The sequence below is a fragment of the Canis aureus genome, chromosome 13, assembly GCF_053574225.1.
Source record: "Canis aureus isolate CA01 chromosome 13, VMU_Caureus_v.1.0, whole genome shotgun sequence".
Lineage (NCBI taxonomy): Eukaryota > Metazoa > Chordata > Mammalia > Carnivora > Canidae > Canis > Canis aureus.
In genome coordinates, this window is record NC_135623.1 from 14,383,448 (window position 1) to 14,406,364 (window position 22,917).

The window sequence follows — 22,917 nt, forward strand, 5'->3', positions numbered from 1 at the left end:
TGTAAAAACAGCTAGAAAAATAAAATCATGGGAAAAATGTTATTCACTAGAGCAAGAAAAAGTGCTTAAAATGTCTGGGAACAACCTTAACAAGATGTGACTGGGACCTATACGAAGAAAAGCACGAATCTTTATGGAAAGATTAGCTGGTATTTATTGACCACATGTCCTGTGCCAGGTACCGTCTGAGCATTTAGCAATTAGCAGGTACCGGCACATTAATCTATACAGCCATCCTTGAAGTGGGTGTTAATTTTAAAGATGTCCAAACTAAGGTTTAAAGGGTTTACATGAAGTGCCCAAAAAGTACAGAAATTTGCTCCCAAGGGTTTTGCTTCCCAAACCCACGCTTTTAACCTTTTCCGAAGCCACCTCCCCAATAAACCCTAACTACACAGATAAATGAAATTGGAAGGTATCGTCTGAATATTATAAAATGATTAATTCATTTCGGTCATGCATGCATTCATCCCCATAGTAGGTACTGAGTGTCCACAGTGGGCAAGGACTGAACCCTCGAGGTGGTGGAGATAAAAATATGAATAGGCTCTCAAGGAGGCTACTGATGGGGAAGCCACGCAAACGTCAGGGCATCATTGGGGAAAGCAAGGATATTCCCAGTGGGCGGCTGGCAGGTAGGGGGGACATCCATGCCATTGTCACGAGGGTTCCAAGACGGTAGCTTGGAGGCCGGAAGGAATCTTGAAGCACCTGTAGCCAGCTGGGTGAAGGAACTGGAGAGCGAGCATCCCGAGCACGGAGTTGCGTGGGCAATTGATATTTATGAATTCATTCATTCAACCAGCAGCTCTTCCGGGAGCATCTGCCATGTGCCAGTATAGGTCTGGGAGCTGGAGATAGAGCAGAGAACAAAATAGCACCTCTGTTCTCACGGAGACAGCATTCTAATGGGAAAGGGAGGAAAGTGAGCAGGAGAGTCCATAGCAGTGGGTGCTGAATGCTACGGAGAAAAAAAAAAAAAAAAAGCAGGAACCTGGGGCCCCCAGTGTGAAAGCAGAGGGGCCTGGATTTTATGTAGCGTGGTCTCTGAGAAGCCGATATTTGACTCCAGAGCTGAAGGAAGTGAGGGAGTGGGTCATATGGGTCTTGAGGAAAGATGTTTCTGGAATGAAGGGTCCCAGGGTGGGCGTATGGTGGGCTCAAGGAATGGCCGGGGGTCAGCATGGCTGACCGTGAAAATGAGGGGACAAGGGACAGGGCAGGAGGTCAAGAGGCTGTGCAGCATCCATTCAGGTAGAGCTTTCAAGGGCAAGGACTTTAGCTTTTATGTTGTTGGCAGAGATGAGAAGCCAGCCAGTCTTCGGTAGAGAGGTCTTTCTAAAAAATATCACCAAGAAAAAGACAGGTGAATGGTACTGCTTGCAAAACTGGACATTTTAATCTACACACACACACAAAAAAAACCCTAAACAAAGCAGGAAGCACACAGCCAGGTAGACAACAATATTTGCAATAAACATGACAAAAGAGTAAAATCCAGATTCTATGAAGAGTTAGTACAAATTGGTAAGGAAATCGTGGGAACTTAACGGAAGATTTACGTACATAAAACTTAGGAACATCTCTATGTTAAACATCATAAAATTAAAAGGCCACAATGGCTACAAATGTATACGTAGCACATGTGATGCCTAGAGGACATAAATTTGTAAATCAATAAGAAAAAATAAACACAACTGTGGAAAATTAGCCGAAGATTTCATCGGATCGTTCCCAGAGGGAGGATCTAAAATTATTAGAGAAAGTTGAAAAAAAAAATGTTTAGAATCGAAGTTCTAAAGAGATGTGAAATAAAACAAGATAGCTTTTCTTGGGGATCCCTGGGTGGCTCAGCAGTTTAGCGCCGCCTTCAGCCCAGGGCGTGATCCTGGAGTCCCGGGATCAAGTCCCGTGTCAGGCTCCCTGCGTGGAGCCTGCTTCTCCATCTGCCTGTGTCTCTGCCTCTCTGTGTGTCTCTCATGAATAAATAAATAAAATCTTAAAAAAAAAAAAAGATAGCTTTTTCTTTTTGCACCTGTCAAGGAGGGAAAAAGCCTCCAATAAGAGGACACACAATGCGAGTGAAGATGGCTCTAGATAGGCTTTCATGGACACAGCTGTTGAGAATGGAATTGGAGTGCTTTCCAGAAAGTATTTGCAAGATCCAGAGCCCAAGCATCACTAATGTTCATACCCTTTGAGCCAGTAACCTGTACTTCTGGAAGTCTGTCATAGGGAAACTGTCCAAAAACAGATGCATGAGCAACAACCCAAAGTGTTTAATTCTCCAGGATTGTTCTTGAGCCCCAAATGAGTCTTGGCCGTGTCTGGTCACCAGGCTGATGGGAGAGAGGGATGGGTGGGTGGGGGCAGCGCATCCTGTGCACAGAGAAGGAGATGCCAGGTGCCCTCCAACGGAGTCCACAGCAGCATTCCCGCCTACAGGGCAGTAGGTTGGTCATCAGGAGCCAAGAACGGAGACTACAAAAACAGTCACTATAGACGACTCGAGGACCTCTACATCCCTTGAGGCGTTACTTACGGTAACTGAGAGTCGGAAGCGGCCTGAGCGTGTGTCCGTGGGTGGACGATGGGTCGAGAAGAGCTGCTGGGGCACATGACCCTGGGCTATGACTCAGCCATGGAAAAGGATGGCATCTGGCCGTTTGCGACAACTTGGATGGCGCCAGCGTGTGCTGTGCTACGTGAAATAAGTCAGGGAAAGACGAACGCCATGTGATTTGACCCATCTGTGCAATTTAAGAAACAAAATAAAACAGAAGATTCTGAAATGCAGAGAGCAAACTGATAGGATGGGGGAGATAGGTGAAGGGGCTCAAGAGTGCACGTCCCGTGATGAGCCCTGAGTAACCCGCAGGATCGTCGGATCACGAGAGCCCATGGCTGAAAGTAATAGAGCATGCGTGTTGCCTCCACTGGAATTAAGAAAACAATAAAAGTAAGAATAAAATAATAATAACATAATAATAATAATAATACATGAAAAATTTAAAGCAATAAAAATAAAAATGAAATAATAAAAATACAAAAAGAAGTGAAGATCAGGAAGACATTCAGCATCTTGGAGGCACATTTAAAAACAATAAAAATAAAAATAAATAATAAAAATACAAAAAGAAGTGAAGATCAGGAAGACATTCAGCATCTTGAACGGACATTTAAAAACAATAAAAATAAAAATAAAGAAATAATAAAAATACAAAAAAGAAGTGAAGACCAGGAAGACATTCAGCATCTTAGAGATACATTTAAAAACAATAAAAATAAAAATAAAGAAATAATAAAAATACAAAAAGAAGTGACGATCAGGAAGACATTCAGCATCTTGGAGGCACATTTAAGAACAATAAAAATAAAGAAATAATAAAAATACAAAAAGAAGTGAAAAACAGGAAGACATTCAGCATCTTAGAGGCACGAAAGGACATTTAGCCCGTCCGGCAGGGACTCCCGCTCTATTTGCTGCTCTGGGTTATGACTTCCTCAGCTCACTCACACACACATGGTTTCAGGGAGACTTCCCGGTGAGTCAGGCTTCCAGGCTGTCCGCGTCCACAGTGTCCCCCACCCGGGTCAGCCAGCCCGTATGGACCATTCCCGCCCCAGCCTCCAACCCAAAGCTGGGTGAGCTCCTGCAAGCCGAGCATCCCTCTGGGACTCTGGCCACGGGGCAGTGTTTTCCACCGCGCGGAGCAGCATTCAATCTGTCACCAGACCTCACTGAGCGCCCAGGTGTGATGTAAAAACTGAAAAAAGAAAATTCCAGAAACGATTGAAATGTCTGATGGTGGGAGAACAGTTGAGTAAATCTGGTTTAACCCTGGACCGGAACGTCGTGCATCCCTTTAAAATGCTGTTTCCGAACAGATTGACTATCTTGGGGGAGAAGCTCATGGCATAATGTTTACCGAATCGTTGCAAAAGGAAACCGAGAAGCAACCTGGACTGCGGGCGGCGGGGCAGTGGTTGGGTAAACTGAGATACAGCCGTGCCGGGGACTATTAGACCTGTATATAAAAAAATAAGTTCAGTTTTATGTATCTACCGACCCCGAAGGCGTCTCTGATGTGTCGTTAAGTGAGAAAGCATTCGCAGAGAAATGAGCTAAAGTAGGATTTCGTTTTTAAGCAAAATAGTAAAAATTCTCCCAGAATGTGTCCATTTGTTTGCGAGGGGGGTGGAGGACGTCGGAGAGGGACCCGTCCCCGCCTGGTCACTTCGGGTTGGGTGGAGGGAGGACACCTGGGAGATCAATGTTCGCACGTGGGTTTCTGCAGGTCTACGTGGATTACAAATGCGCCTTGCCTTTTGTAATTTAAGACTAGAATAATTAAAAAAAAAGATTTTATTTATTTATTCATAAGACACAGAGAGAGAGGCAGAGACACAGGCAGAGGGAGAAGCAGGCTCCCTGCGGGGAGCCCGATGCGGGACTTGATCCTGGGACCCTGGGGTCACACCCTGAGCTGGAGGCAGACGCTCAACCACTGAGCCCCCCGGGGCCCCAGGATGAGAATAATTTACTGAAGAAAGACCACACGCAGTTATATATACAGTCTTAGCTCCACAGTGTGAAATATGTATGGAAAAATGTAGAAAAAAAATCACAGTTGCCTCTGGAAGGAAAGTAAGGTTATAAAGTTTCCTCTTTTTTTTTTTTTTAATGTTTGCCTGTATTTTCCAAATTCAACAAGCCAAGTGGCTGGATTATTATTTAAAGCATAACGGTTTCCGCCTCTCAGCCGCGCAGCTGCCTTCCCTTGCTGCAATACGGCCTCCTGCTACCTGCCTGCCCTCTGTTGGGGTTCATGTGTCCACTCGGCCCCGATTTACTGGATTCTTTTTTTTTTTTGCAAAGGTTTTATTTATTTATTCATGAGAGACACACAGAGAGAGGCAGAGACACAGGCAGAGGGAGAAGCAGGCTCCATGCAGGGAGGCCGACGTGGGACTTGATCCCGGGACCCCGGGGTCACGCCCTGGGCCAAAGGCAGGCGCCAAACTGCCAAACTGCTGAGCCGCCCAGGGACCTCCGACTTACTGGATTCTAAGTGCTGGGAACGCGCAGAGACCGGGGAGGCTTCCCTGCTCTCAGGGCCCTGCTTACAGAGGGACCGTGTAGACAGCAACTGAGGGGCCTGGCCCGGGAGCCTCCTGTAGCGGGTCTGAGGTGCCCCTGTCCCTCCCCTGTCACCGTTGCGGTCCCTCTGCGAGGAGCCCCTCTCTCCTCTCCCGGCTCTGAGCCCAGGCAGCAGCCGGGGTGCTGGGCACGGTAGCCAGTGTCGCCTCGTGGGTCATCCAGGCCACAAAGGCCACCAAGGCGCGGGCCTGTGGACCGTGTCCTTCAGCTGCGGTGAGCGCACACTGCTGGGTTCCTCACGTCCGCCCCAGGGTCTGGGCCCCGTGGCCCATCACTGCGTCCAACCTAGAGGGAGGAATGAACGAATGAATGTGTAACGAGTGAATGAATGACACAATGCAATGAATCACCGGGCCTTAAAATCACCAGATTTTTAGAAACATGAGTAGGTCTGGTGCCTGTGCCAGTGAGGGGAAGGTTAGGGAACTGAATCGGGGGCCTCCTTTGAAGTTTTGCTTTATCATTCTTGCGGCTGAATATTTTTCTGGTTTCTGGGCTGCTTGTGTCTTCTTATAAACTAATTTGTTCATGAGCCTGTATGATTTTTCAATTACAGGGCTTGTTGATTTCCTATTGATTTGCAATGGTTCTTTGTATATTAAGGGTATTGCTTTTGTGCCAAACACTTTTGTATCCCTTTCTTTTTTGTTTTTTTGTTTTTGTTTTTGTTTTTTAAGATCTTATTTATTTGAGAGACAGAGCGAGCATGAGTGGGGTGAGGGGAAGAGGGAGACGGAGAAGCAGGCTCCCGCTAAGCAGGAACCCGATGTGGGGCTCAGGCCCTGGGATCATGACCGGAGCTGGAGGCAGACACTCAACCGGCTGAGCTCACACCCAGGCGCCCCTTCTGTTTCTATTTTTGACATAACGCATACATTTTGCATAAAACTACCTACTTGTCATATTTCCCACAGCTTTTCTGCTCAGAAAAACCAGTCAGATATGTATCTGCCTATATTTTTTTCTAATTATTTTTTGGCTTGAATTTGTTTTAACTTCTCTCCATCTGGAGTTTATTTTAGTAAATGGTGTGAGTTGAGGAGGTAGCAGTTCTTTTCCCAGTTAATTCGGTGACCGCGCAAAATATGCTTTTTCTTTTCTCATTGGTTTTTTTTTTTTTAATGTTGTCCTGTACGCATTTCCATTTTCATGTGCGTTTTCCATGTATTAAGGCCGTCTCGATACTGTTCCATATTCAGCCCGTTGGCGCTTAGACCACCGCCCCGCTGGTGTCACAAGCATCATTTGGCCGTTCCGGTGACTCCCCTGCAGGAGGAGGACCCGCATTCGCTACCTTTTCCCAAAATATCCATTGTCCATGACCATCTATTTTTCCAGTTAAACTTAGGTATCATTTTACCAACTTAAAACAGGTCATTGGGCTTTTGATCAGAATTGCATTAAGCTTATAAATTAACTTTTCAAAAGGTTAATGTTCTAAATTAACCTTTCAGTAGTTCGTCTTCCTGCTCAGGATGACGCTATGTCTCTTCAATTATTCAGTTTTCTGAAACCCCTCTCTAGGTCTTTCCATCCAGCACCTGCTCATTCCTTACCGAGTTCATTTCTGCGTATTATATGCAGTTTGCAGTTATCATAAAGGAGACTTTTTTCTTTGTATTTTTATCTGTCCCTGGCATATGGAAATGTTATTGATTTTGTAAACTTATTTTGCATTTGGCTACTTTACAGAGGCGTTGTTTTTTTTTTTTTTATATTAGTACTAATAGCTTTATAATTGATTTCTTTGGGTTTGGGGTATATAAAAATATCATTTGCAAACCATGTTTTTTCTTGCTTTTTTTTTTTTATTTTGCTGTGTGTGTGTGTTGCATGAGTTAGCTCTTCCAATAAGTCATGAAACCTCACAGATGAGGTCCCATTCCTGATCTTAACCAGGTGTTTTGCCATAAGTAGGATGTAGGTGATTGTCCTAAAATGATGCCGTGTCATGGTAAGATCTTTTTCCTAGCTCCAAATGCTTATTTTAATCAGGGTTACATGTCTAAGTTAGGAAATGCCCATTTAGCACTTATTTCAGAAGACTTTAACTTTTTTCTCCTTTAATGGGGTACTTTGTGTTAAGAGAGTTCTCAACAGTAAAGTCATTTCAGAGATTAACTGTCCTTTGTCAGTTAATCCCTAAATAGGCTTTAAAAAAAAAAAAAAAAAACTAGGTTGAGGCCATTTATCAGCATCAGAATTGCGAGGCAGGACTGGGGGGCGGGGGGCTGCTCAGGGGGGAATCCCGCTGCCAGTAAGGAGTAACTGTGTGGTTTGGGCTCCCCTCCTTAATTTCTTAGTTTTTCATCTGTAAAATGCAGATGATATTAATCGTCTCCATCCTCAAGGGCAGTTTGTGAGGTTTGAACAACTCGGTGTGTATAATGCTCTTTGAAGGGCGTCTAACCAAACCTCACTAACTAGAAGTCTGTATTGAATTATTAAGAATGTACCAGGTGCGGGATCTTGGATTTGAGGTGTGGATTCAGAGATGGGAAAACCCACATACGGTCTGGCCTTTCCCGGAACTGGCAGCCTGGCAAGAAGATAGATGCTTGTGAAATCATCCCGTGGAAGCATGGAAATGTGCTTCTATGATACGTGCTCTCAAGGGGAGCTTATGGTGTCATGAAAACGGAATAGGGCCGTTCAGCTGGTCAAGGGGAGACGCTGAGCTGAGATCTGAAAGATCAATGTGCCCTGAAGGTAGGGGAGGGTGTTCTAGGAAAAGAGAAGAGCCTATGCAAAGGGCCTGTGGCCGCAGGACGATGGCGCGGCTGGTACCAAGGATGAGGGAAGGCTAGTGGCCCCTGGGGCCAAGAGGTCACGCAGGGCAGACCACGCGGAGACCCTGCCGGACACCCTGCCGGGCCCACCCGAGATTTTTCCTGATTGATCCGCGTGAGGAGCCATGGAAGGCTCGGTGTAAGCGGGGAAGGGGATGAGACCCCATCAATTTCTGTTCGGAAAAGATGCCCTTGGCTGCGTGTTGCAAGGGCGGGGGTAGGGAGGCCGGGCAGCGAGGGCGACGTCGCGGCGGGGCGGGGAGGTCGGCGGGCGGGCGGGGAGGTGGAGGCAGGGGCCGCAGCAGCCCGAGGCTGCAGCTCCGAGAGACGCCCGCCTGCCCTGCGCCATTCGGGGGTGGGGGAGCCGTGGGGGTGTGGGGGGGCTGTGGGGGCCGTGGGGGACCGTGGGGGACCGAAGGGGGGAAGAGCACGAGGCGGGGGGGAGGAGCACCTGGCAGGGGGCGGAGCCCAGGGTGGGGGAGGAGCACCTGGCGGGGGGAGGAGCACCTGGCTGGGGAGGAGCCCGCAATGGGGTCAGAGCCCGCGGTGGGGGAGGAGCACCTGTGGGGGAGGAGCCCGCGACGGGGTCGGAGCCCGCGGTGGGGGAGGAGCACCTGGCTGGGGAGGAGCATGAGGTGGCTGGAGGAGCCCGTGGGGCGGGGGAGGAGCACCTGGCGGGGGAGGAGCCCGAGGACATGCGCTCAGCTGTCGCAGGTGCCCGTTGCAGGGCCTGGCTCCCGGCTCTCTGCTCCCCGCTCCCGCCTCCCCTGCTCCTGTGTCAGCCGCCTGCCCCCGCCCTGGGTGCAGCGGGGCTCCTGGGGGATCGGGGCCTCGGGGTCCCGCGCGGACGCTTCCGGCCCGCGACCCGGCTGACCTGCCCCCTCCTGTCGCCCAGGCCAGAACTGCACGTTCCAGCTGCGGGGCCCCAACGGCACGGTGGAGAGCCCGGGCTTCCCGTCAGGCTACCCCAACTACGCCAACTGCACGTGGACCATCGCGGCGGAGGAGCAGCACCGGGTCCAGCTCGTGTTCCAGGCCTTCGCGCTGGAGGAGGACTTCGACGTCCTGTCGGTGTTTGACGGGCCGCCGCGGCCGGAGAACCTGCGGACCAGGTACCACCTGCCCCCTGCGAGCTCGGCCAGCACACAGCTCTGCTCCCAGGGCTCTCCCCCTTTCCCTTGCTTTCTCGAAGTTTCCAAACCCCTTCTCCGGCTTGGGAGCAGCCAGTGGGCTGGACGGATGGGCAGCGTACTTGGGGAGGTGACCTGGAGGGCACAAGGGTCGTGGAGAGACTCAAGTCTCTGAAAGCTGGCTTTGCATGCATTTGTGTGTGTGCGTGTGCATCTGTGGGTATGCACTCTTTGCACACACAGAAATCTGTTTCCTCCCCTTGAACCCAGTGGATAGACCATGTCTTACCTCCTGGACTTGAAAACCATTCGCTGGCATTGGCCTTGCATGGGCATGGCCTTGGCAGTGGGTGTAGAACTGGGGGTGTGGCCAGGGCACTGGGGTGGCTCAGATAGGTGTAGGGCTCTTGACCTCGGCCCAGGTCATGACCTCGGGGTCGTGAGGTCAAGCCTACCTGTCAGGCCCTGTGCTCGGAGTCAGAGTCTCAAGCTGACCTGTGTGTGCACACCTGCACGTGCACATGCTCTCTTTGTCTTTCTCTCTTAAAAGGGAGTTTGGGGCAAGCTTCCCACGGTCACAAACCCCATTCTGGTAATTGGAAGAGAAAACTCTGGAGAGCGCCCCCCCACCTCCGCCCCCCAGCAGTCTCCCGAGGGGGAGAGTTCACATCAGGGAGGGAGACAGGCAGGGAGGCTGCAGCCTGTGCAGGCCCCGGTCCCGGCTCTCCTGGGGCTGTGGACCTGGTGGCCACCCTGCTCCGTGGCCAGCCCTGTCCTGCTCCAGCCGCCGGGCTTCGGGCTCCGCGGGGAAGCAGAGGGCTGGAGGCTTAGCAGCTGAGCTGGGAGCCGGGGCTGCTGCGTGGGACGGTGACCAGCCGGGCCCTGGCAGCTGCTTTGGCTCGAGGCTCTGTGCCCTCCGGGTGCACAGTCCCCAGCGGAGTCCCCGACGGCAGCATAGGGCCGCACGGCCAGCTGGCTCCCTTCTCTCCCGCCCCCGGGCCTCTGGGGCGCTGCAGGGCTGAGGCCGCCCCATGTGCTGCTCCGGCCGAGGCTGGGCTTACCCGTCCTGCCGAGCATCCCGCGGGTGTGGCACACGGCAGGTCCTCGGGGACCTGGGAGCAGGGGCAGGGGCAGGCCCCGGGGGCTCTTCACTTCTCCGCTGTGTAGATGCATCAGGGACACCGGCCTGGGCACAGGGGACGCGGCCACGAGCCAGCAAAGCCACTGTCCTCGCTGCTAAGGGGGAGCCATAGGTGCTGTGCGACCCAAGGGTCGGGAAAGCGGAGACTGGGGCCCGGGCCAGGCTGCGAGGGAGCAGGCCCACCGGCGGGCACTGAGCGCGGGTGACGCCTTCTGTGGGTGCCTGCGGACACTTGGGCGTTGGGTGGCGTGGCAGGTTTCGGGGCCCGCGGGGTGCCTGGCTGGGCGTGGCAGCCACAGGGCCGCAGCTCTCCTTGCCCCCGAGTGGCCGTGGTGCGGGCCCTGCTGACACCCAGGTGCGGGGCTCGTGGGCTGCAGAGCAGCCGCTGGAGGCGGGGGGCAGCTCCGGCCAGAGGGGGGCCCAGCAGCCATGTTTGGGGAGGAGGCTCCTGGGCGGGCACCTTGTCTCAGGGACCCCGGCGGGCTCTCCATCCGTCCCGGGCTGATCCCTTCAGGCGGTGCCAGCAGCCGGCCCCGCAAGCTCGCTGCCTGGGGGACCCCGGGAGGGCAGATGACCCCGGGGCAGCCGGCAGGGCGGGGGGGGGGGGGGGGGGGGGGGGGGGGGGGGGAGGTGCGGAGCGGAATTGCTCTTCCCGGAACGCGGCTCCCTCGGGGCTGGGGGGCACGCACTCCTGGTCCTTGGGAGTCGGTGTCACGTCCTGCGTGTGCTTGCTCGCCCAGGTTTCGTCCTTACTCGTGAGTCCGCAGCTTGACGCCCGGGTGTCGGGGGACCATCCACTTCCCAGAGCCTGGGATCGTTGCCGTGTCTGCTGCGTGCGAGCACAGCCCGTTCCTCCACTGTGCTCCTCCGTGTTGGTGTTTTCTTCCTTTTTACCCAATTAGCCTTGTCAGGAGGTCGCCCACGCCGCGGGCCTTCGAGCCTTCCCCCTGCAGGGCTCTCAGCGTTTCCCTGTCCCTGTCATCTAACTCATTCCTTTCTGCTTCCATTTTTATTCATTCTTCTCTTCCTCTTACCTTGGGCAAATGTTGATCTTTTGCTGATTTCATGAATTGGTTTCATTATTTCTTGTTTGATCACAAAAACATTAAGAGTCATTTTCCCCTAAGTATGACTTTGTGTCCCATAAATTTTGATGGATACTCGTTGTTTTAGGAAGAGTCTCTCATTGTGGGTTTGTGCCTTCCTTGAATTTATGGCTTTTCCCCCCTCAGGTGTCCCCGTAATGTTTGTTATACTTGAAACATTATTATCCAGTTGTATTACGTTACGATCAGATGATCATTTCTACTTTGGAGAATTTGCTGGCTTTTTTCTTCCCACAGAAGATCATTTTTTTTGGTATGTGTTCTATAAGTATTTGAAAAAAACAATTTTTTGGTGAAAAAATTTGGGTTATTAGCATTATGCCGTTTTTCTAGTTTCTTTTTGTCTGAATGGTGTTTGTCAAGGATAAGCAAGGCATTGTGTTCGCATTTTCACTATTGTTCTTGTCAATTTACCCCTTTATTTCTAAGTTTTTACCCGATATATTTTGGTGCTATGCTCGTCAGTGTGTATATTTAAACATGAGATAGCGAGAGTGAATTTTATGTTTCTTTCAATACAAAAGTTATCTTTAGTCCCCAGGTTTTTTTTTTTAAGTCCCCCAGGTTTTTCGTTTTTTGTTTTTTTTGTCTTAAATTCTCTTTGATGCTAATATAACCACCTTCGTTTTCTTGGAGGTTTGCATTTATTGGGTCCTCTTTCCCAATTTTTCTGTGTTTATTATTTCTGCCATTGTTTTATTTTTTTATTTTTTTATTTTTTTTAATTTTTATTCATGATAGGCACACAGTGAGAGAGAGAGAGGCAGAGACACAGGCAGAGGGAGAAGCAGGCTCCATGCACCGGGAGCCTGATGTGGGATTCGATCCCGGATCTCCAGGATCGCGCCCTGGGCCAAAGGCAGGCGCCAAACCGCTGCGCCACCCAGGGATCCCTCTGCCATTGTTTTAGTTATATCTCTTAGGACGTCATATCATTGGATTTTTTTTAATATTCAAAAAAAATTGTTTATTCAAAAGAGAGAGAGCACGTAAGTGTGGGGGGAGGGGCAGAGGGAGAGAAGCAAGTAGGGGGCCCTATACAGGCTCTATCCCAGGACCCCAGGATCATGACCTGAGCCAAAGGCACCCAGGTGGCCCTGGATTTTTATTTCTTTATTTTAATTTTTAAAAATATTTTATTTATTTATTTGAGGCACACAGAGAGAGAGAGAGAGAGAGTGAGAGCGTGAGTGGGGTAAGAGGCAGAGGGAGCCCAACTCAGGGCTCAATCCCAGGACCCCAGGGTCATATCCTGAGCAAAAGGCAGATGCTTAACCTGCAGAGCAACCCAGGTGGCCCTGGATTTCTTTTTTCTTTCTTTTTTTTATAGATTTATTTTTTATTGGTGTTCAGTTTATCAACATACAGAATAACACCCAGTACTCATCCCCTCAAGTGCCCCCCTCAGTGCCCGTCACCGTCACCCCCGCCCCCCGCCCACCTCCCGGCCCTGGATTTCTATTTCAAACCCTTCCTAAGAGTTAACAGGAAAGCTTCATTTACCCACATTTTTCGGTGACAATCTATATGTTTGCTCCAGCATGATTCTTAATGCTTTTTAAGTTTCCTTACTCTTATCATTTCCTTTTCTCTACTTGCAAGTACTAGTTTTCTTTACTTTTTCTGTGATTTTGATTCTACTAGGGGTTAAGTTTCTTCTTCGGAAAAAACGTTTTAAGGGGTGTTTTTCCGTCAGCATCTTGTCTGGCTAGGCTTTTTCTTTTTTCTTTTTTTTAATTTTTATTTATTTATTTATTTATTTATTTATTTATTTAGCTAGGCTTTTTCTTTTCTTTTTCTTTTTTTAAATGTTTATTTATTTATGATAGTCACACAGAGAGAGAGAGAGAGAGGCAGAGACACAGGCAGAGGGAGAAGCAGGCTCCATGCACCGGGAGCCTGACGGGGGATTCGATCCCAGGTCTCCAGGATCGCGCCCTGGGCCAAAGGCAGGCGCCAAACCGCTGCGCCACCCAGGGATCCCTAGGCTTTTTCTTAATCGAGTCTTACTGGCACTGCGTCTTGTAGAAATTCCTTAGTGTGTCTGTCTCTTTCTCCTAGTTCCCAGAATGGACAGTTATATTAGCTCTTTTTAATATACCTTCGATTATTTCCATGAGAACCTAGGGGCTTAGGTTGAAGGGGAGTTTGACATGTTAGCTTGGCTCTTCATCTTGAACTACAAGTTTCTTTTATCATTTTTGTTCTTTTTGATGCTATTGTGAATATAGTTATCTTTTTATTTTACATTATTTTATTTTTTAAAAGATTTTATTTATTTATTCATGAGGGACACAGAGAGAGGCAGAGACACAGGCAGAGGGAGAAGCAGGCTCCCTGCAGGGAGAGTCTGATGTAGGACTTAATCCTGGGACCCCGGGGTCATGCCCTGAGCTGAAGGCAGACGTTTAACTGCTGACCTCCCCGGGGGTTAATATTAATATTAAATAAAATATTATATATTAATATATATTATAAAATATGTAATATTTTATATTATTTTATTTTTGAGTTACTCACTGCTAATCGAAATGCATTTGGTTTTGTGCATTGAACTTATGTCCCGTGACCTTGTTGAACTTGTTATTAATATTTCTAACGTATTTTTTTTCTTGTATCTGTGAATGAATGTTTTAGTTTTTCCTTTCCAATCTCAATGTCTTTTATTTATTTTGCCTAATTGCCCTGGATGGGCTCTCTAGTACAATCCTGAACAGAAGTGATAAACCTGGACATCCTTGCTTTGCTCCTGACCTTAAGACATTGAGGCTTTCGCTGTTAAGCGCGACGTTAACCGCAGGTCAGTGCTGGGTGCCTTTCGAATGAAGGTTTTGGGCAGCGGACTTGGGCACAGTCTGGCTGCAGTGGGGGAACACGGCGTGGAGTAGGGGCCAGCCTCGTGGCTGCAGACCAGGTGGGAGGCAGTGGTAGCCTGTGCGACACCAACGAAGAGAGATGTGTGACTTTATGTGACGGTTACCGGCAAGGCATTGTCTCTGAGCTGAAGGGTGGATTTATAGGGACTGCGAAGCGGCAGGAAGGAGGAGATGGAGGATGACTCCGCAGCGTCTGGCTTGGAAGCAGAAAACAAGCAAAATCAGTGTACGGCGCATCCTGGCCTCTAGTAAAAGGTGTTCTCACAGCACGCCAGGGTCTTTCCCGAACCGGCGTTTTTCTTTATTCGCTTAGTGGACCAGAAGGCTCATGTCCTCTCATGTTCTTTTCCTGTGAAACCGCAGAGTACAATGGGGGCAGCCCTAAATTTATCCCCAGGTAGGTTCTCCATGTATTAATGCTGTGACCTGTGTAAGGTCTTGGGGCCTCATCCATAAAATGGAAGTCACCGTGCCCATCGTTGCCCATCCTCCAGGTGCTTGCATGGGAGCCACCTGCTGCAGATCCCTTCGTGCTCCATCAATGGTATTTGCATCCTTCCCCAGCCTTCTGTGCCCAGAACCTAGGAATTTGGAGTGTTCTAGAAGGCCCTGCTGTCTGTCCTGATACTGAGTCTGTCGACTTTTTAGATCAGAGGACTGCAGGTGGGGAGCACAGACCCTGAAGGAGGAGGAATCGGGCTCGGGGGAGTCACTCACTGCAGTGGCTTTACTGTGGCCACGGCCGCCCGGCACTGGGCAGGACCACCAGGATGTCTGCTGTGACTTTCTCTCGGCCTCTATAGCCAGTGGCTTTCCATGTTTATTGTCTACAACTCTGCAGGCAAAATTCGAGTTTTGCGGTTCTGCTGCCTGTGTATTTGGGATGCATTTCTCTTCTCTTCTTCTCCTCTTGCTCTGACGCTGACCTTTCTTGATTCGTAGATGCATTCCAGCACCTCCTCGCCTCAAGCCCCAGCCCCCTTTAAGGCTTCTCTGGCTGCTTGCTCACGGGGTGTGTATGAGCCACAAGCTTCCGTCCTGGTTAGATTCTAAGCTCCTTGCGGCTGAAAGTCGGGGCTTCTGTGACATTTTGCTGTGGATGACGTGAGCTTGAGTGCTGGCTGGCCCTTCGCTACTGGGCCTCTGCCAATCACTCTGACTCTTAGCCTCAGCATCCCCATCTATGAAGTGGGTATATCAACGTCTGCTTTGTAGGTTGGTTGGGGGAGGATGGAGTTAAATAACATGTGTAAACCGCTTGGGATTCTGACAAGATAGAAACAAAAGGAATACTCGTGTATTTGTAGAAGAAAATCAGAAAACACAATTAAGCAAAAAGACACACAGCCTCCCAGTCAATGTGTAAGTCAGGGTAGAGCCATGGTTCCCAACCCCCCAGGGACATTTGGCAGAGTGTCCGGGGGCATTTTTGGGTGTTACAACTGGAGGGGGCACTTTGACATGTTGGGGTCAAGGCTAAACATCCGGCCATGCCTAGGACCGCCCCTGGGGACACATGCCCATGGTACTGACGGGGCAAAATCCAATGGAGGTGATGGAGGAATGAAGGCCTTGGCATCTGACATACGTAGGTTCGAATCCTATTTCTATATCGATGACCTTGGACAAGGAGCCAACCCATCTGAGCCTCAGTTTCCTCCCCAGCAAAATGGGGAGCTCAGTGATGCTCCGTGCTGACAGCTGCACCTGGCATCGCTAATGAAGAGGTGCCGGTAGACACACTGCGCACAGCTCGTTCTATATGCAGATGCCATTCATCTCCCAGCGACTCCCTTTCTCTACCAGGAGTTCAGAGCCATCTTCTTGAAAGCATCTCACATTTCATCTAGAGCTATTCACAAGCAGCCACATCCCAGGGTGCCAGAAGGCAGCGTCTGGCTGCTTGAAATTAAATTTACAATAGGAGCTGATCAGATTCTTCTCATAATGGATCAGGGTGGGAAGCGAGAGTGGAAGCTGGTCTTGAAAGCCGTGGAGCCCGTCGGAGTTTGGAAATTAGCAAGCAAAGAACAAAGAGGCTCCGGATGGTGCAGCGTCAGCTCTGCTGGTGAGGTACTGACACAGTCCCCATGTCCCTGCTCTGGCGCAATTAGACGGCCTGTCCATGCTGGCAAACGTCCCGTTGCATTGCAGTTGACTGTGGGATGGAGTTTTCTAATGACACGCAAGCAGACGGAAATCTGCGGACACACTGCTGATGAACGGCCTCGCCGAGCGGGCGTCGGAGGGTTCAGGGGCGCTGCCGACGACTGCGCCGGGTCAGCGCGGCTAAGCCCCCCTTAGTTCAGGCATTTGGCCTCAGGTTGTGGGAAACACTACAAGTCTTCCCCCCAATCACCGGCAGTACGCACCCCGTCATCCGCCTGAGATGGGAAGCAGTTCGGGTCGTTTGGAGCTGGTTGCAGATGTCACTCAACTGGCGTTAGACACCTGTTTGCAAGTTGTAAAAATAACTCCACAAATTCGCCAGATTTACCATCTTCTTGGATCAATATGTGTCTCATCAGAAGCCCCCGAAGGACCTGCCTGTTTGGATTCCTTTAGAAGTGTTCCCTGGGGCAGCCCGGGTGGCTCAGCAGTTTAGTTCCGCCTCAGTCCAGGGCGTGATTCTGGAATCCCGGGATCGACTCCCGTGTTGGGCTCCCTGCGTGGAGCCTGCTTCTCCCTCTGCCTGTGTCTCTGCATCTCTCTCTCTCTCTCCTTGTCTGTCTCTGTGAATAAATAAATAAAATGTTAAAAAAAAAAAAAAGTGTTCCCTGCATGTCAGTAGGGCTGTCCTCGGAGACAGCCTGGAGAGTGTGCTGTGCTGTGCTGGGCAGGCCCGTGGGGACCAAGGGGGAGGGGAGGGGTGGTAAGGCCCCCCCCCCAACCGGCCAGGCGCACGCATTCATGACATTGACTGCCTACCAGGAACCCCACGTGTCCGGGGCACAGCAGTCACCCAACAGCCTCTGCTCTCAGGGGACTCACAGGGTCTTCGGGGAGGCAGAGAGATGCGCGGCGGCCAGTCCCGGGCGTTCCACGCAGTGGCCGGGGCAGCCGTAGCCTTGGGCGGGCCCTTGTAGGTGCTGATGTAGGGCCCGGGCTGCCCTCCCGCCATCTACCCCCGTGGGGGTCGCTCATTCTTTCCTACCCCACCTCACTCCTCAGTTCCTCCCTCGGGACTCCTCTGAGACCCCCGTCCTCAACCCGGTCAGACCCTCCGGCTTACGCTCCTGGGTTTACCACGCGTCCATCGTTCGAGGCTTTACACGAGGGGGTGTGTGATTGTTTATGTCCCATAGGACTGTAAACGCCTTGACTGCGGAGATTGTTTGTGTCTTACCTTCCATCGTATCTCCAGGGCCTGGCCTGCACAATGAATGAATGAATGAATGGATGGATGAATGAATGAATGTTCCGTGGCGTTTAAGGTTGCCTGACGGGGCACGGAGGGAGGGATGAGGTCCGTGCTTCAAGCCGGGAGACTAGTACGTGTTCAGGCCCAGTAAGGCAGAGAAGGTGAGGGATATAGGACGACCGTGGGCTCATCCTGGATGGGTCGGAGTGGAAAGATCCCCGGGGACCCCACGTGCCGAGCTGGGGAGCCTGGCATGAGTTCTTTTTTTTTAATTTTTTAATTTTTTAATTTTTTAATATTTATTTATTTATTTATTTATTTATTTATTTATTTATTTAATTTTTTTATTTTTCGTGGCATGAGTTCTAATGCCAGAGGAGACATAGCAGAAAGTCCTAAACGGGCATTCTCGGTGTTACCTAATCATTCAACGGCACCACCGGGAAATAGGATCACTTTTCATGGCAGGAGTGAGATGAGCATCTCCGAGGTCTCCTACCTGCTCATGGTCTCTTACCTGTGGGAATGGACCGACCACGGGGCTCCTGGAGCCAGAAACAAGGCTTTTAATTCCCTCCACACCAAATTGCTTCCTTACTCCTTCGGATTCATTTGCATCCGTTTCGTTTCCTTTTAAAATAATTCATTCCTTTTAAAGCCGTTTCTTTAAGATAGCGGAAGTGATAAGTGCTCAGTACTTTGGGGGAGCCCAGCGATCCTGCGGTGTGTGGGGTCAAACCTCATAAGTGCCTCCTTCTCCAGACCCTCATCCCAGCCTCGCTCCCAGGAGGTGACCGCTGTGAACAGTTTGGTGTGTGTCCAATTTCTTTTTTAAATAAAGATTCATTAAACTGCCCGTGAGGCTTATTGGGACATCCATCAGCCCTTTAAAAAATTGTTCTGATGAATTAAGTGTAAACTAATTAGAAACATGGATTCAATTACCCTCGAAACACACAAGGGCTTAATAATTAATAGGAAGAGGGCTTGAGGCCAAAGGCATTATGGATTTTATCAAGCCCCTAACATCTGAAAAGTAAATATGTTTGATTCACCCTAAATGCTGGCGGATTTGCCATCCAGAGGCAAACCTGTTGGTAGGAGCTTTGTGTTTTGTTTTATTTAATTTGATTTAATTTTATTTAATTTTATTTTATTTATTATTTTATTTTATTTTATTTTATTTTATTTTATTTTATTTTATTATTTATTTATTTGAGCTTTGTGTTTAATCAGGAAAGTCATCCGTGGTTAGTAGAGTCCGCTGAAGTGCATGGAAGCCCAGGCCTGCTGGATGGGGCTGGAAGGGACAGCCTGGGACAGGGCGGCCTGTGTCCCTGGGCTCATGATCTTTCACCAGCAAGCTTTGAGGAGCTTTATGGGGTGCATAAGGTCCCCCATAAATTCTCTGGTCATTCCTATGGGTCCAGAGTACCTGGGCAGCTGCACGGGGCCAGGAAATACCACAGGGTTCTGGGTGGAACGTTCTGCTTATGGCCCAGGGCCGTGAGCTATGACACCTTAGATGGAATTGGAGGGGAGCCGGGGGTTGGAATCAATATGTGCCTGTCATGCCAGGTGCTCTGGGAACCGAATCTCATTGAATCTGCACGGCTTTCTCGGGCGGGGGGTGGGGGGGGAGAGTTGCTGCCTCCATTCTTATCGCTAAGGACACCGAGTCTCAACGAGAGGCCCCGTGCCCTGGAGCGTGGGCCACGTTCAGGCTCCCAGGTCTGCTAGACAGCCAAGTGCGCACAAGTCTGCACGAAGCCGAGGACACCGCTGCTGGGAGGAGGGGGAGACAGGGCCTGCCTGGCCTGGGCTCAGGAAACCAGCCGCCGTGACCCCTGGGGCAGCCATGGGCTCCGTGACCTAATGCCGGGGGCGGGTGTGGGTAGACGCGTCATGGGTGGGTGGGGAGGGGGCTTGGCAGCTGAGGATGCGTGAGGCCAGGCGGGCAGCAGCGTCGGGGCCCTGAGCCATCTCGCCGTGCCCAGGAGGACCCCGTGGCTCAAGGTCAAAGTCAGTCATTGCAGCAGCAGCCAGAGTCGAAGGCCCCATGGAGCCCGAGTGAGCGCAGGCGCCGCGTGGACCCCCCCGCAGGCCCACGACCACTCGCTGCCATCTCACGCACCCCCTTCTTCCCGGGTGGCCGTGTGCACCGGAGCCCCCATCTGCTGCCGACGGGCTGCATCCTGCCCAAGTGGCGCTTGGCCTGCGTCCCCGAGGGCCCGAGGCCCGTCGTCCCTCCGTCGCTGGCGTCTGAGCCCTCGCTGGCTCGGGGGCTTTGCCGTGAAGCAGTTTGCTCTAGAACTGCCAGTGGCAGGTGGGCATTCGAGGAGCGGCATCCCCGAGCTCCCTGGAGTTGGCGTGTGGTCTTGTTTGGGGACACGGAGCTCCTGGACGGTCTGCGCTCTGAGGCCATGGACGCACACTGAGGGATTTGTGTAGAGTGGTTGGTTGAGCTCCTGGCTTCTGGGGGGGTTCTCCCTGGCCCCCCAGGTGCCGGCTGTCGTCCCACCCCCGCCCTGCGGCCCCAGCCCCGGCCCAGAGCAGGACGGGCTCCGCGGTCAGCCGGCCTCCACGCGTGTCCCTGCGCTGCCGCCACTCACTGGCTGTGGCTCGGAGGGGCCCACGTCTCTCTGGGTACCAGGGCCTCTGCCCTCGGAGTCGGGATTCCAGCAGCAACCACGTCGTGGGGAAGCTGTGAAATATCCAGCGACCCCGCGAGGCGTGGGGCACACATGAACCCTCGGGAGACCCGTCGCCTTGTCGCATCCGAGGCTCGGCTCTTCCAGCCACATCCACAGCCACCTCCTGGTGCCCCCCCGGCCCCGCGGCCCGTCGCCTTGTTATACGGCAGCCTCCCGCCTGGTCTGCCGTCTGTCTTCCAAACAAGAGCCGGAGGGAGCCTTGATTTTTTTTCATTTTTTTTTTTTAAAGAACAGTCTTTTGGGGATCCCTGGGTGGCTCAATGGTTTAGTGCCTGCCTTTGGCTCAGGGCGCGATCCTGGAGTCCCGGGATCGAGTCTTGCGTCAGGCTCCCGGTGCATGGAGCCTGCTTCTCCCTCTGCCTGTGCCTCTGCCTCTCTCTCTCTCTCTCTCTCTCTGTGTCGCTCATGAATAAATAAATAAATAAATCTTTTAAAAAAAAAAAAAGAACATCTTTTAATTGAACCATGCAGGAAGAAATAGATTTACAGAAAAGTCGCAAAAAACGCACGGAGAGTCCCTCCATGTGGCTCACTCGGGTTCCCTTGTTATCAGCATCTCCCATTCCTGCGGTACATTTGTCACAATTGAGGAACCTATGCCGATTTACTGTCACTAACCCAGGATCGTGTTTCATCCAGATTTCCTTGCTTTTTACCTAACGTCCTTCTGTTCCAGGATCTCACCCAGGCTCCCCAGATCCTTAGGCTCCTTTGGGTTGTGGCGTTTTTCTCAGACTTGTTTGGGATGAATGGACACTTTTGAGGAGTCCTGGTCAGATTGTTTTTTTTTTGTTTTTTGTTTTTTGTTTTTTGGTTTTTGGTTTTTGGTTTTTTTTGGGTTTTTTTTGTTTTTTTTTTTGTTTTTTTTTTTTGTAGGATGATCTGCAGTTGGGATTTGTCTGACGTTTTCCTCATGATTTGACTGGAGTTGTGTTTTTTTTTTTTTATTGCTTGATATTTGATTTATTTATTTGAGAGAGCGAGCCTGTAAGTTGGGGGAAGGGGCAGAGGGAGAGGGACAAGCAGACGGTGCTGAGCATGGAGCCCATGTGGGGCTCGATCCCATGGAGTCTGTGTGGGGCTTGATCCCACAACGCTGAGATCAAGACGGGAGCTCAAGCCAGGAGGCAGCCGGAGGCGTGACCACTGAACCACCCAGGTGCTCCGAGGAGTCATGCACTTTTCGAAGGAAGGTGATGTTTTCATCACATCCCATTGAGGGTCTGTACAACCGACAGGACTCGTCCCCGTTGACGGTGCCCTCGATCGCCTGGCTGGGGTCCTGTATGGAGACCTGCTCCCGCCTCGTCTGGGAAGGAAGTCACCGCGTGCTTCCCACATCCAAGGACATGTTACGCTTCATCCTGCGGCAGAGCATCTGCATGAACTGTGCGACCTTCTTCTGCACCTGCTTGTTCTCTTCCATTTATTAATTTATTCACGTCAGTGTGGCTTCATAGGTAGTTATTTTATACTCTGGGTTATGACCCAATACTGGTTCATTTTGTGGCCCAGATTGTTCCAGCCCTGGCCACTGGGTGCTCCTTTCATTGGCTCCGCGTGTCTCCTTTGATGGTGCCCATCGTCGTCATTGGTTGTTGTTGAGGACGTCAATGTTGTTGAGGATGTCGATGTTGAGGACGTCGATGTTGTTGAGGATGTCGATGGTGCTGCTGTTTCGCACACGCTCTCGGGAGAAAAGAGCTCAGGTTCCCTTGATTGGAAAAACACTATCAGCACCCAAGATGTGGCTCTGCGTGCGCTCATCACCTGGGGGCATCGCTGCTTCCGGGCCCTCTTTGCTGACAGCAGGGAGCTGGGTTAGCGTACACACACGTACCTATAAATATTTTCACGTGCATCTGTGTCTCTGCTACATGACTGTGACTCTAAACATGACTTCACGCCGATGTCGCCAACCCAGGTGCAGGACCACCTGGATCATTCTAGCCTCCTTCCCTGGCTTATCTGGAACCTCCCACTCCAACCGCGAGACCCCTGGCTGCCCCCATCTGCCGTGCGTGTATGTAATCGTTCATTTGCAGGATGCATGGATAGTGGTACCAGAACTCGTGACCTGCGCCCCCATGGGAAACGACTTTTTCAACTGGAGTATGGAGATTACACTCAGTTCCTCTTGCCTTAGTCTTACAGACGTCACTTGTTTAAGTTATTGAAGATCAGCGCTATGGAGGAAACACACGTCCGGGCAGCAGTGTGAAGTGTAAGGAATGAGGTTTTATTATTTCTTATTTTTTCAAAAGTTTTATTTATTTATTCATGAGAGACAGAGACAGAGAGAGAGGCAGAGACACAGGCAAAGGGAGAAGCAGGCTCCATGCAGGGAGCCCGATGCGGGACTCGATCCCAGGACCCCAGGGTCACACCCTGGGCCGAAGGCAGATGCTCCACCGCTGAGCCCCCAGGGGCCCATGAATAAGGTTTTAATAGGGTGGCCCAGGGAGCCGTGTCATGAAGGGGACTCTTGTGTAGCAACTGGGAACAAAGTGGGTCGGGTGTCCCCCCACCCATGTTCAGGTGGCCCCAGATGCACCTGCTCCGTTGGGTTATGGGTTTTACATGTGTTTCCTTCTCGGGGCCCAGCAGGTTGTACTAAGGAAATTTAAGGAGGAAATATA

General features: G+C 50.9%; 1 protein-coding gene across 1 annotated transcript in view; it reads left to right on the forward strand.

Moving 5' to 3' along the window:
* Window positions 1-22,917, forward strand: part of CSMD2 (CUB and Sushi multiple domains 2) — a 495,152-nt gene that overhangs the window by 46,688 nt on the left and 425,547 nt on the right. Inside the window, 1 exon segment of the mRNA XM_077844850.1 lies at window positions 8,846-9,062. Within this exon segment, the coding sequence (XP_077700976.1) occupies window positions 8,846-9,062 (217 nt within the window).